Source organism: Manacus candei, unplaced genomic scaffold (assembly GCF_025592945.1).
Source record: "Manacus candei isolate 608988 ecotype Guabito, Panama unplaced genomic scaffold, ASM2559294v1 h1tg000015l, whole genome shotgun sequence".
NCBI classification, from domain to species: Eukaryota; Metazoa; Chordata; class Aves; order Passeriformes; family Pipridae; genus Manacus; species Manacus candei.
This window is the reverse complement of record NW_026138063.1, coordinates 21,110,619-21,122,845: the sequence shown is the minus strand read 5'-3', so window position 1 is coordinate 21,122,845 and position 12,227 is coordinate 21,110,619. Positions and strand designations below refer to the sequence as shown.

The following is a 12,227-nucleotide window of genomic DNA, read 5'->3' as shown; positions in this document are numbered from 1 at the left end:
TCTTCCTCAGGAATTGTGAGCAAGTTAAAAAACCCCATGGAGACACCAAACCGGTTTTCAATTAAAAAATAAATTACTCTAATTTATTAACAAGTAAAGTTCCCTTACAATAAGGCTCTTACATAAATTAAATATTTATCTTAACAGTAAGAAATAAATACCTCTCTTTTTTTACAGAACAGTGTTTTGCTAACAGTGCATGTCTCACAGCAGCTGCTGATGAATTATTTCCCACACCATCTTCCGGCGGAAGTAAGGCATGTGCTCCTGGAAAGGAAAGGGAAAAATCCATTAAACAGGAAGGCAGGGGAGAAAGAGGCAGAAAATCTCCATAAACACCCAGGGAATTCTTGAATGGAAGTTGCTCTTCAGAGCTGTCAGCACCTGCCATTTGGGTACAAGGTGGGTTTCACTCAAGGGTGACACAACCACCCAACAAAGCCACGTTTGCTCTGAAGGATGTTTATTAAAGGCCACCACGCTGGAAAATAACCAGTGTCTGAACTGCTCCAAGGGGGAAACCTGTTTTCCAAGAGATACAAAGGCCAGATATTAGAAACCTCTGGCTGCAGCATCCTGTGGTTGGAACAGGTTGGGTTTTAAGGTCCCTTCCAACCCAAACCACTCTGGGATTCCATGATTCCACGATCTTGCCAAGAAGCAGACACCAGACATGAGGAACAAGCCCTCACAGCCCCTACCCCGGCTCTTGTATCCATGTGGGAAAGGCTGGAGCCGTTTCTCACTTCCCTCACCTGTGTGAAGGTGATGGGTTTGTCTCTGGAGATGGAATCAGCAAATTTGCAAACAAAAACCCCGCAGTCACTTCCATTAGTTTGTTGAGGGATTTCCTGAGGAACACAAAAAAGATGGAGAATTTTTATCTGCCTTAAAGGAGCAGCAATTTGTTCATAGCACACATTACCCACACCAACAACTGAAAACCTACTTCCAGGACCCATTTCCTGCTCCCAAACCCAAGGAATAGTCCCAAGTAATCCCTTTTGCTTCCTTGGAAAGTGTTATTCCCTCCCTCACATCCCAAATCCAGGCACTGCTCACGGACCTCCGGGCTCAGGCTGCGAAGAGTCCACTCAGAAGCAGTCAATTCCAGCTTTCTTTTTTCCCTGCTTTCCTCTTGCAGGTATTGTCTGTTTAAAACAACACAAAATCACTTTTCATCTCCCCAGTTTAGGGCAACAAAAAAAAAAAAAAGCTGCTGAAGAGTGACAGGAAGATGAGTGGCAGTGAAATGTCAGAGGATCCTCACAGCAGAGGATTTAAGGAATGTGGAGGAAAAATCCCAATCTTAAATTTAGAGGCACGGTGAGAGGCTGCAAGTGGGGTTCCCCAAGGCTCAGTATTGGCCAGTCCTGTTTAATATCTTTATCCATGATCTGGATGAAGGGATCAAGGGCACCCTCAGTCAGTTCACAGATGACACCACTGGGTGGGATGTGGATGAGCTGAGGGCAGGAAGGCTCTGCAGGGGGATCAGGACAGGCTGGATCCATGGGCTGAGGGCAGTGGTGTGAGGGTCAACAGGGCCAAGTGCCAGGTCCTGCCCTTGGGTCACAACAACTCCCTGGAAAGCTCCAGGCTGGGGTGGAGGGGCTGGAAAGCTGGGAAAGGCCCTGGGAGTGCTGGTGACGGTGGCTGGACACGAGCCCAGGTGAGCCCAGGTGGGCAGGAGGCCAAGGGCACCTGGGCTGTGTCACACCCAGAGTGGGCACAGGACAAGGGCAGGGATTGTCCCCCTGTGCTGGCACCACTGAGGCCCCTCCAGGGCTGTGTCAGTTCTGGGCCCCTCAGTTCAGGAAGGACATTGAGGGGCTGGAGCGTGTGCAGGGAAGGGAACGGAGCTGGGAAGGGGCTGGAGCAGCAGGAGGGGCTGAGGGAACTGGGGGGGCTCAGCCTGGAGCAAAGGAGGCTCAGGGGGGACCTTCTGGCTCTGCAACCCCCTGACAGGAGGGGAGAGATGGGGGGGTCGGGCTCTGCTCCCAGGGAACAAGGGACAGGAGGAGAGGGAACGGCCTCAGGCTGTGCCAGGGGAGGGTCAGGTTGGACATCAGGAGGAATTTCTCCCTGGAAAGGGCTGTCAGTCCTTGGCAGGGGCTGCCCAGGGAGGTGGTGGAGTCCCCACCCCTGAAGGTGTCCAAGGAAGGACTGGACGTGGCACTCAATGCTCTGGGCTGGGGGACAAGGTAGGGATGGGGCACAGGGGGGACTCCATGGGCTGGGAGGGCTTTTCCAACCTCAGGGATTCTGGGATTCTGTGGGTTGTCTCTGTGGGGCTGCTCTCACTCTAAAAAGCTGCTGGATTAAGGATTTTTACTGGCAAAGACACGTAAGGATGTCCAGAACACATGAAAACCTGCCCCAGTTACACTCCAGGTGATTTAAAACACTGAGCAGAACAGAAGAGGGACAAAGTGAGGAGCAGCCTGTGCCAGGGCAGGACCACTCCAAGTGGGGAAGGAAAAAGGCCTCAAAACAATCAAAAGGATAAAAAAGTAGCTACTCACAGCAGGGTTTTACAAATGTTGTCTCCTTTCTGTCCCAAGGAATCAAAGTACTTGATAGTTTTCTTTCTGACATCTATGACCTGGGATTAAAAGGTGAATGTTGGACAAAGCACATCCCAAACCCTAAAAGACTTTTCTTGATAGTTTTGTTCCTCCCATCCCCTAAATAAAAGGCCAGTTTGACTCACCAGCAGCGTCCAGTGCACTCTGAGGTGAATGGGCACCAGGATGAGATCCTGCTTGAAGAGATCCACACCTCTGGTCCACCTTCTCACTGCTTTGTAGCCTCCAGAACAGAGTTTGGGGTAGAAGAAGGTACTAAAAGCATGGAGTGCTGGATAGCCTTCCTTCTTACTTCTTTCCACCAGAAGGTTCATGTAGAAATTAATAACCTGGGCCAGAGAGAGGAAAGTTGAGATGTAAGAGAAGGCAGTAACTTGGCAAATGAAAAAGGCACCAACATGTCTTTGCTGGCCACCCTTGAGTACCCAACTGAGACAAGCCCAGCTGGCAGCTTTGGCTCTGGGAATGTTGCCCTTGGTGACTTGTGCTGTTGGATAAAAGCACCTGCACCCACTCCAGCAACCCAGCCTGACCCCTGGGAGCTGCACAACCCAAGGAAAGGAACCTCCAGAAACAGCAGAGCCATAAGCACCCCCAGAGAAGGGGTGCTCCTGCACAAGTGCTGGGTTAGAGCATCCCTGTGCTGCAGCTCCTCTCACCTCGTCGTTGAGCCAGCACAGCTGCTGCAGGGTGCAGATGTCCTCACGAGTGACCTTGAGCTTGAAGGCACTGCTCAGGATCTCACCAGGCTCCCCTTTGCCAAAGGCAGCAGAGACCTCCCTCTCCATGGCCTGGAATGGACAATTCAGCGGGGAAGGACTCGTGAAACAGGACATGGAGCACAGCAACGTCAAACAACCCCTAAATTCAGCCCAGGTGCCACAGCAACAGGCATTGCAGGGATTTGCTACACCAGCAACAGCACTGGTTTGAGCACAGGTACCTCTGTGAGTGGAGCAAAGTCTTCTGCTGGCTTTTCTGAGCGTGGGAGTGGCTCTCTGTCCACAAAAAAGAAGTCTTTGGACAGAACAGGTGTCACATGGAACTGGAATAACATCCCTTGGGACACTTCAGCTCCACCCCGGCCCTGTTAGACAAAAGGACATGAAGTTACAGAGCAAGCACAGGAGTTTTGGGTGGCACAGTGCAGAAAATCCTGCCTGTGTATCAAGCTGGGAGTGTTTTTGTAGATACAGCCAAGCAGCAAACTCCAAAGTCACTTTTGAGTGGTGACTGCATCCCAACTGTGCCCTCAGAATAGAGGCCAGAGAGGCAGGAAGATCCCTTGGCTTGGACCAACAATCAGAGCACCAGCAAAGCCTCCAAGGTACCAAGCTGAGATCAGGACTAATATTTCTGATTTCCACACTACAAATTTTGTTTTGGATCCTGACCAGAGATGAGTTATACTTTCCTTAAAAAAAGTGAAATAATGACTAACTGAGGCTTACCACTGCAACAGCTTGTTTCCCTGGTATTCCCTGTCCATGGGAGTCTTCTGGTGGTGTGTAGTAGCTGAGGAGAGAGAAAGAGAGGCAAGTGAGTTGGATATCCATCCTATCCCAGGAAATTCCCAGGAATTCACCTTCTGGATAAGAAGTGTTTTTTCAAGGCTGAATCTGACATTCGACAACATCTCAGTTTCCTGCCCCATCCCTTTTGCAGCAGCAACTCTGGGATAGATGAAGAGCTGGAAGCTTTACATTCTTCCACCTGCAGGTGCCAAACTCAGTTTTATTCTTTGGAAAACAGGGGAGCAACCAGCACTTCCTCTATCGAGTGTTTTGGGCCCTCCTGGTGACAAACACCACATGCCAGGAGTTCCACTGCCAGTGGAACAGGAACATCTGCACCTGTCCAAGTGCAGTTGGCTTATGGGAACTATGAGCAGCACATGGAATCTGGGGGGAATGGGACAGCTACAGGGGGTTTACTTGCCTTCTCTAGTCAAGAGAGGCAATATCCCCCTGGGGAGAGGATGAGCATTAAAACCGTGCAGGCTCTGAAGAGCAAACAAACACACAGACATTAAAGTTGTCCATATCTGTCCCACTGTCACCAAACAATCTCCTTTTCCAAGAGGGAGACCTACAACAGACTCTCATAGTGTCCTACACATGTGCTTTAAAGGCACGTGGTAAGAAAGATCACAGGCCCTGTGAAATGACTTCATTTAGGGGCTAAATCCGAAAAAAAAAAAAAGGCAAGAAAATGTTCCTTTGACTCAAACCCATCACACTGTGCCAGTTATTTCCTTCTCTCCCCTCCAGCTTAGGGGAAGCAGTGACAATTTGACACAGGATGGTGCTGCACAGCTAAATATAGTCCTTGTGTCTAAGGGGGCAGAAGAATAGGGACAAAACTACCTATAAACAGGACTGCCACGACTGAACGTCTCCCTGCTCCCATCTGTGCTTTCTCCTCTCTCATCTAAGGGCAGGAAGATGAGTAGATTACATTGCCAAACCAAAATCCCTCCCTGGAGCTGCAGCCAAAAGCCCCTTTGCCTCCAAAACCCAAAGGCACCAGCACTGCCAGTCCTGCCACCAAGGAGCCCACTGGCCCCTGGTGAGGGACCACCCGACTGCACACTCCCTTTTTGGGCTTCTGTTCAAACTCAAGGCATCCTGCAGCCACAAAAACTGCCTCAGGCCCTCCAGGCTTTACAAGCTCCCTAAACCTTATGGCTCAGGATCCACAGGAATTGCAATGTCAGCTCAGGATCCACAGGAATTGCAATGTCAGCTCAGGATCCACAGGAATTGCAATGTCAGCTCAGGATCCACAGGAATTGCAATGTCAGCTCAGGATCCACAGGAATTGTGATGTCAGCTCATAAATGGTTTGGCACAAAGACACTCACAGGCAACAAGGGATTCTGCAAACCCAAGGGCAACCTGGTGCAGCCACCATTGTCCCCCCCACTGGCTTCCTTCTCCCAGAAAGAAGCAGCTCTGACAGGGGAGCCAGATTTGAGGGACAACTGGCTTTGAGCAGTTCCACAAACCAGCTGCTCCTTTCCTCCCACACTGAGATGATAAACTGGAGTTGTCTTCTGAGGCTGAGAGACTCATGCCCCCAGAGCCAAAAGAAACAGGGACCATGATTAAAGGACACTCCTACCTGATCATGACACCTCTCTGAGGCAACTGGGGGCTGAAAACATCTCCATGTTTGACACCTGCACAGAAAAGCAGCAAAATGACAACAAGAAGGTGACTTTCCACCCCAGCAGCTCTTGGTTTCTGGGTGACAACACCAGAACTTTGACTGATGGCTGTATGGTTAGAAGTTCAGACTCTGGCACCAGCTCAGAAATCACTTCAAACCCCTTATGATTTCAAAAGAAAAGCCCAGATGTGTAAAAAGAAGTAGTGATGAAACAATATTGAAATAATGAGCAGTGGAAAAAAACACTGGGGACAATATTAAACATATATGCAATTAGTTTATGTGGTTTGGAAGCTCTGCTATTACAGAAATAGGCCTGTCTAGCATTAAACTGGATTAACTCAGAGCAGCTCTGAGTTAAGAAGCAGCATCTGGGGGTGCACAGTCACATATTCTCCTCCCCTGGTACAAAAACTCAGGTACCACAACCTTTCCCCTGGGCAGTGGGGTCACATCTGCAGCTACAAACAGCACAGGTACAGCCATGTCTCAAACACCATTTTAAACCAATTCTTTTCCCCTCCAGTAAAACCCTCACAAAGCCAGTTTAGCCAATAACTAACTATGGTTTGGGGTGGGGCGGGGGAGGAAATGCCCTGTTTTGGTTGGGAGCCAACCTACAAAGACCAGACCTGAATCCTGGGGATACTCACTGGCCCTTTGTGTCACACCTGGATAGACACCCCTGGGTTTCTGTCCTTTCAGGTGACTCCCAGTCGCCACTGGTTCCCTGGAGTGGGTCTGAACCCTTTGGAGTAGCATAAAAAAAAAAAAAAAGATGGAGAAGAATCACAGTTTTCCCAAGTGATTTGTTACCAGTGCACAACAATTCATTAGAAAGGCCACAGTTGATTTGTACCCAACTGTCTCAATTACAGCTGGAAGCCACAGTTAAAGCAATAGAAATATATGAAGTAAAATTAGGCTGTTTAATCCCTTAACAGAACAATCCTGTCACTGGTTCCATGACCAAACACTAACTTCCACGAGTTTACATCCACAAGCTTGGCTACTGTCAACTCAGTGAATACAAAAGAGTCACATTTTCTGTCTCCACTGTTCTAAGAGAGACTCATCAATTGTGACATTTGATCCTGTCCAGAGCCCTGAGAGCAGAAAAGGTTAATTCCCCTCCCCTTCCATGTACAACAAAGTCACCCCCCAAGAGTTAAGGGACATTTTGCTTATAATTACTTGTTGAAGTTTGCTGGCTGGGGAGAATTAAGACATCCAGAATATTTTTCCTTGAACAGCTTCAAGATCTCTTTGTATTTCTGGCTTTCTCCTCGACGAACATCCTAAGAGAGGGGAAGGAAAAAAAAAACTTCAGCAGGAATTCCCACCCCTTCCTCTTGTCTAACTGTGGAGGAACTATGCAGCAGTTTCATCCCAAAGGAATTCCCTTCTCCCCAGATTACCTCCTCAGCAGCACACAGGGGCCTCCCCACGCTATTGGCTCCTGGAGAGGTGGGACCTGGCACGGGGAGCTCCTTGATGGGGGGCCTGGGTGTCACAGGGCTGTCTGGAGCTGGTTGGATGTGGTGATTATTCTTGTTCAGGCTAAAAACAGCAACGGAAAAGAAACTGTATGAAGAGAACACTCAAACCTCCTGATTTTATTAGTTAGATTTTAATTAACACCTCCTGATTCAAGCAGGGGCACCCACAGCAGGCTGCCCAAGACCTTGTCCAGGTAGGTTTTCCAACATCTCCATGGACAGAGACTCCACCACCTCTCTAGGTGACCACCTTCAGAGTAAAAAAGTGTTTCCCAATGGAATTCTCTGGGGTTTTTAGGGGTGGGGTTTTTTTTGTGGTTGTGGGTTTTTCTCTACACTCCTGGTCTCAGCCTCTTGCCAAGTTTAACACTTCCTCCAGCCACAGGAGGTGGAAGTGTTGTACTTGTTCGTCTTCCTCAGATCTCCTGAGTGTATGAACTACCTGGATTTAAAGAGCAAGTTTAAAGCTGGTTAAAGAAAAACAAAAACCACAGCTGGAGACCTCCCTTAATACAGAACACCTTGGAAAAATCCTGCTCTGTGGACACAAAAACAAATGTTGGGCAACACGGAGGAAGTTCAAGGATGAAAGTGAAAGACAAAAAAAACCCTTCAGGGAAGAAGTGAAAGGAAACAGAAGGATTTTTACCTGAGATATGGAACTCCCTTGTAAGGAAGGGATAGTGCCTCCCTAGCCAAGCACGTGTTGGTGTCACAAGGCATTTTAGCTGCAAGAGAAGAGTGTAAACCATCAGCAACTGTTCAAGGAAACTGGAGTTTCAGGAGTTCAAAGAGCTTCACCAAAGATAAATTACTTTCATTTTCTCCCTTATGTCCTTATACTATTTGTGTTATGTTGCTTCAGATCGGCAACTATGGAATGTTACCACCTAAACCTGGATAAAAGAGGGTTATGAGGCTCTGCTACCTAAACTTAGCACTTAAAACAATTTCCTTCTGATAATCTAACAGTGGGCTCAACTGAAGGCAACAGAGCTGCATCCAGGGCAGCTCCTGAACTGAGATGCCAGGATAAATCACAGAATATCCCTGGAAGGGACCCCAAGGATCATCCAGTCCAACTCCCAGCCCTGCACAGGACACCCCAACAATCCCACCCTGTCCCTGAGGGCGTTGTCCAAACCTTCCTGGAGCTCAGGCAGGTTTGGGACCATGACCACTGCCCTGGGGAGCCTGTTCCCAGCCCTGATCCCAATCCAGAAGCAATGCCAGGATGCAGGGAAGAAACAGAGCTCACATTCCAGTATTCCCAGACATTGTGCCTTCACTAATGAGTCCCTAAGCCTGGGGTGGAACTGCACAGGGCAGAAGCACACAGAAACGAGTGAAGAACTTGCTGTCCAGCCTTACCAACTTCTACTCTGTCCTCATCTGCCACAGAGTCTGTTGCTCTTTCAAATGAAGAGTCAGAAGTGTCCTGAGCCTGAAATAAAAACAAAAACAAGCACCAGAGTGAGTACAACCTGAATGTGAACCCAAGCAAACCTCTTGGGCTTCCCAAAATCCAGTCAGCTCTGCCCTGACTCGGGGCCCAGGGTTTGCTGGTCCAGGTTGCAGCAGCAGCTCTGACGGGATCAGCTCACACATGCAGGGACTGACACAGCACAAGCTTATCCCTGAGTTCTCCCCTAAATCTTTGCTCACCCCTTTTCCAGGCTCGGGGAGAGAAGTGGCATCGCCGCCCGAAGCCTCCTGGCACCCTCTTGTTGCCTTGGATGGCAACTGGGCGGCCACAGGAACGTCTTCGGGTCTCTTGTTAGTCCCGCAGATGAGACATTCTGAAAAAAAAACCCCACACCACCAGGCCAGAAAAGGAAAATTAGGGTTTCTCTTTGCATCAAAGCCCAACTCCTCGATCCCACCTGACCCAGGTAACTCATTTCAACGACACACCGACAGCCCCTCCCGCGACACCAGGGGCAGCACCATTCCCAAGCAGGAATTAGGGAGCTCTGCATTCCCTGAGGGACAGCCACAGCTTTGACTTAAAACACTCTTTGTCCTGCCCTGCAGGGGCTCAGTGCCAGACAGACCTGGGATATCCCTGTACCACACACAGGCAGGAGTGATCCTTGGTGCAAATACACGGAATTCCCAGGAGGGAAAAAGTTGTTCCCTACTTTTCCCTTCATCAGGCCACAATCTCCAACCCTCAGGCTGGAAGAGCCCTCTAAGATCATCAAGTCCCAGCTCTGCCAAGGTCACCTTTAGCCATGTCCCCAAGTGCCAAATCCACATGGATTTTGAACACTGGGACACACCATCAGTAGGCCCCAGCCCCGTGAGACCCCCTCAGGCCACACAAACGGCTCAGAAATCCACAGTTTCAGCAGCAATTGTGAAGTACAAAATCCAGAGTTACCCAAGGCACCTTGAACCCAAGGAAAACCAGGCACATTAACCCCTTTGTGAGGTGCAATACCTGTTTTCTGCTTCTTTTCAGGAATATTGTCAGGATCTTCCACAGGTGACGCAACACTGAGGAAAGAAGAGGCACAACAGTGTTTGGCAACCACAGTTCAGCTCCCAACTTCCCTTCACATATCCCAAAGATCGCCTGTGATCTCTGGGATCATCCCACTAAACCATATCAGGCCTTTTTTTTTTCCTTTCTGTTAATGCTCCCGGATGTTTTACATGTGTTCCTACCACCAAAAAATTCCCTAAGTGTGTAAAGTTTTCCTCTTTCCTCGAGGAGAGCAGCATTCCAGGTCACTTAGCCATCCAGGTTCATGTCACTACACTGAGTTGCAAAGGAAAGTTTAAGTAGGACAGGAAATAAAAGGTGGGAAAGCAAGTCCTGCTTACATCCACTTCCACAACTTCAATAATCTGCTGAGTCAGTGCTTGGGAACGAGTCCTTGAAATAATTACCAGCCTCACCCTTTCTCAGAAGCCCAAATCCCAGGATTTTATCAGTTGGTACCCTGATAAAGTCCAGCAAAACCTTTTCCTTTAGGAACAGAGCGCAAAGGACGTTCCTATTTTTCTTCCCAAGAGCTCATTCCTCCTGAGCTCCCCCTTGGTGGAAACTTCTTGTGCAACACGTGGCTCTTTCCAGAGGCATTCCCTTGCCTCATTCACTCTGGAATGGGGCACTAAGGAAGTTCCTCCCAGAGGAAGCCACCACACTGCCCAAAGCACAGCATGGAATGGACACATTCCCTCTGTTCCCAGTGGTGGAGATGAGATGGTTCAGATATTGGCACTGGGAGCTCCTGGGTAATGCCTGGGAAGGCAGCCCCCTTTTATCCTACCACATCCATATTCCATGGCTCTCCTCCATCCAGCATATACCCTTCCCTGCTCCTCCAGCACACCTGCTTTGATCCTTTGATCCCCACCCCTTTGATCCTTTTCAAGCCCCCACCGTGCAGATGGGAAGGAAACGAGGGGCTGGGTTTGCCAATAGAATTATGGGGAATATCCAGGACCCACAATCACTTCAGCATCTAGGATTTGTCGGGAATATTTGGGACCCACAATCACTTCAGCATCTGGGATTTATCGGGAATATCCCGGACCCACAATCATTTAAGCATCTGGGAATTACTGGGAATATCTGGGACCTTAAATCACCTGGGCACCTGGGTTTGCCAATGGATTTATCGGGGATATCTGGGACCCACAATCACCTCAGCATCTGGGATTTATCGGGAATACCCGGAACCCACAATCCCTTCAGCATCTGGGGTTTTTTTATGGATTTATCGGGAATATCTGGGACCCACAATCACCGCGACACGTGGGTTTGCCAATGGATCCATCGGGGACACCTGGGACCCGCGATTACCGCGGCACCCGGCGATTCTTATGGATTTTTGGGGAATATCAGGGACCCACACGGGGCGCCGGGGCAGCAGCAGGAGGGCCGGGGCCAGGGGACGGCCGTGTTTGGTGGCGGGGGCTGACCTGGGGAGCGGCCTCTTTGCGCTGCGCGGGTCCGGGCCGGGCTGCGGTGCGGGCTGGGGTCTGGCGGCGGCGCGGAGGGCGCGGAGGGCCCCCAGCAGCCATTGGTACATGGGCCGCGCGCCGCGCAGGAAGTGCGTGCGCCCCGCGCGCCGCCCGGCCCCGCCCACCGCGCCGCCAGGCCCCGCCCACCGCGCACCAGGGCCCACCCACCGCGCCGCCCGGCCCCGCCCACCGCACCGCCAGGGCCCGCCCACCAGGGCCCGCCCCGCTCGCGACGCGCGCCGAGTGGCCACGCCCCCCCGTCCGCCTGGCCCCGCCCCCCCCCGCGCGTGGATGGGGCGCGCGCGCTTTAAAATATTCCGAAGCCGAAATTGGGGCCGTTTTCGCCCCTTCTGGCCCCGTCCCGACCCCCCCCCCCCCGGCCGGCCCCGCGAGCTGGGCGAGGAGCTTTCCCCGCTGGGGGAGCTGGGCTCTGGCGGGGATCAGCGCCCGGCGTCCCTGTGTGGTGCTGGGAGTCGCTGGGCATTCCCTGGGGTTCCTGCCTTTCCCTGGGATTCCTGCTCTTTACTGGAGCACCTTACCTTCCCCGGGATTCCTGCCCTCCCTCGGGGCTCCTGCCGTTCTCCGAGGCTCCGCGGTGGAGAAGCCCCACCCCGCCTCCCAGGAAAAGCAGGGATGTCCCTCTGGTTTCCCGCCCTCCCTGTCCGGGCCCGGGGTGCGGAATTCCCGTCCCGGGGCTCTCACCGAGCCGTGCCCGGCTCACGGGGCAGCGTCTCCACAGCTGCTGCTGTCGCGACTGACCGAGCGCCGGTTCCGGAGCGCCGTCTCGGAGCTCGGGCAGCCCGGTGGTGCCGCGCGGCTCGCCCGCTCCTCGCGCCTGGAATCCCTGGGAATGTCCGCATTCCCGCCGCGATTCCCGCGCCTGCTCCGCCTTTAAAAGAAGGGCTCCTGGATGCTTTCCTCGTATCACTTCCCAACCGTTCGCTCCGGGCTGGGAAGGGGCAGCGGGAGCCGCATCCCGGAGCGTGGCTCCAGC

The 12,227-nt window shown here is 51.5% G+C and overlaps 1 protein-coding gene across 1 annotated transcript; it reads right to left on the bottom strand.

The window, feature by feature from the left end:
- Positions 1 to 54: 54 nt before the first annotated feature.
- Positions 55 to 11,335, bottom strand: SENP2 (SUMO specific peptidase 2). The gene is made up of 17 exons (XM_051781794.1): positions 11,192 to 11,335; positions 9,702 to 9,757; positions 8,924 to 9,057; positions 8,630 to 8,702; positions 7,908 to 7,986; positions 7,178 to 7,319; positions 6,954 to 7,057; positions 6,413 to 6,507; positions 5,712 to 5,769; positions 4,040 to 4,103; positions 3,532 to 3,675; positions 3,248 to 3,379; positions 2,714 to 2,917; positions 2,526 to 2,605; positions 1,067 to 1,151; positions 756 to 851; positions 55 to 267 (listed from the first exon to the last, which is right to left on the bottom strand). Exons 1-17 carry the CDS (start codon positions 11,299 to 11,301, stop codon positions 205 to 207), a joined length of 1,719 nt encoding a protein of 572 aa, XP_051637754.1. The 5' UTR covers positions 11,302 to 11,335; the 3' UTR covers positions 55 to 204.
- Positions 11,336 to 12,227: the final 892 nt, after the last annotated feature.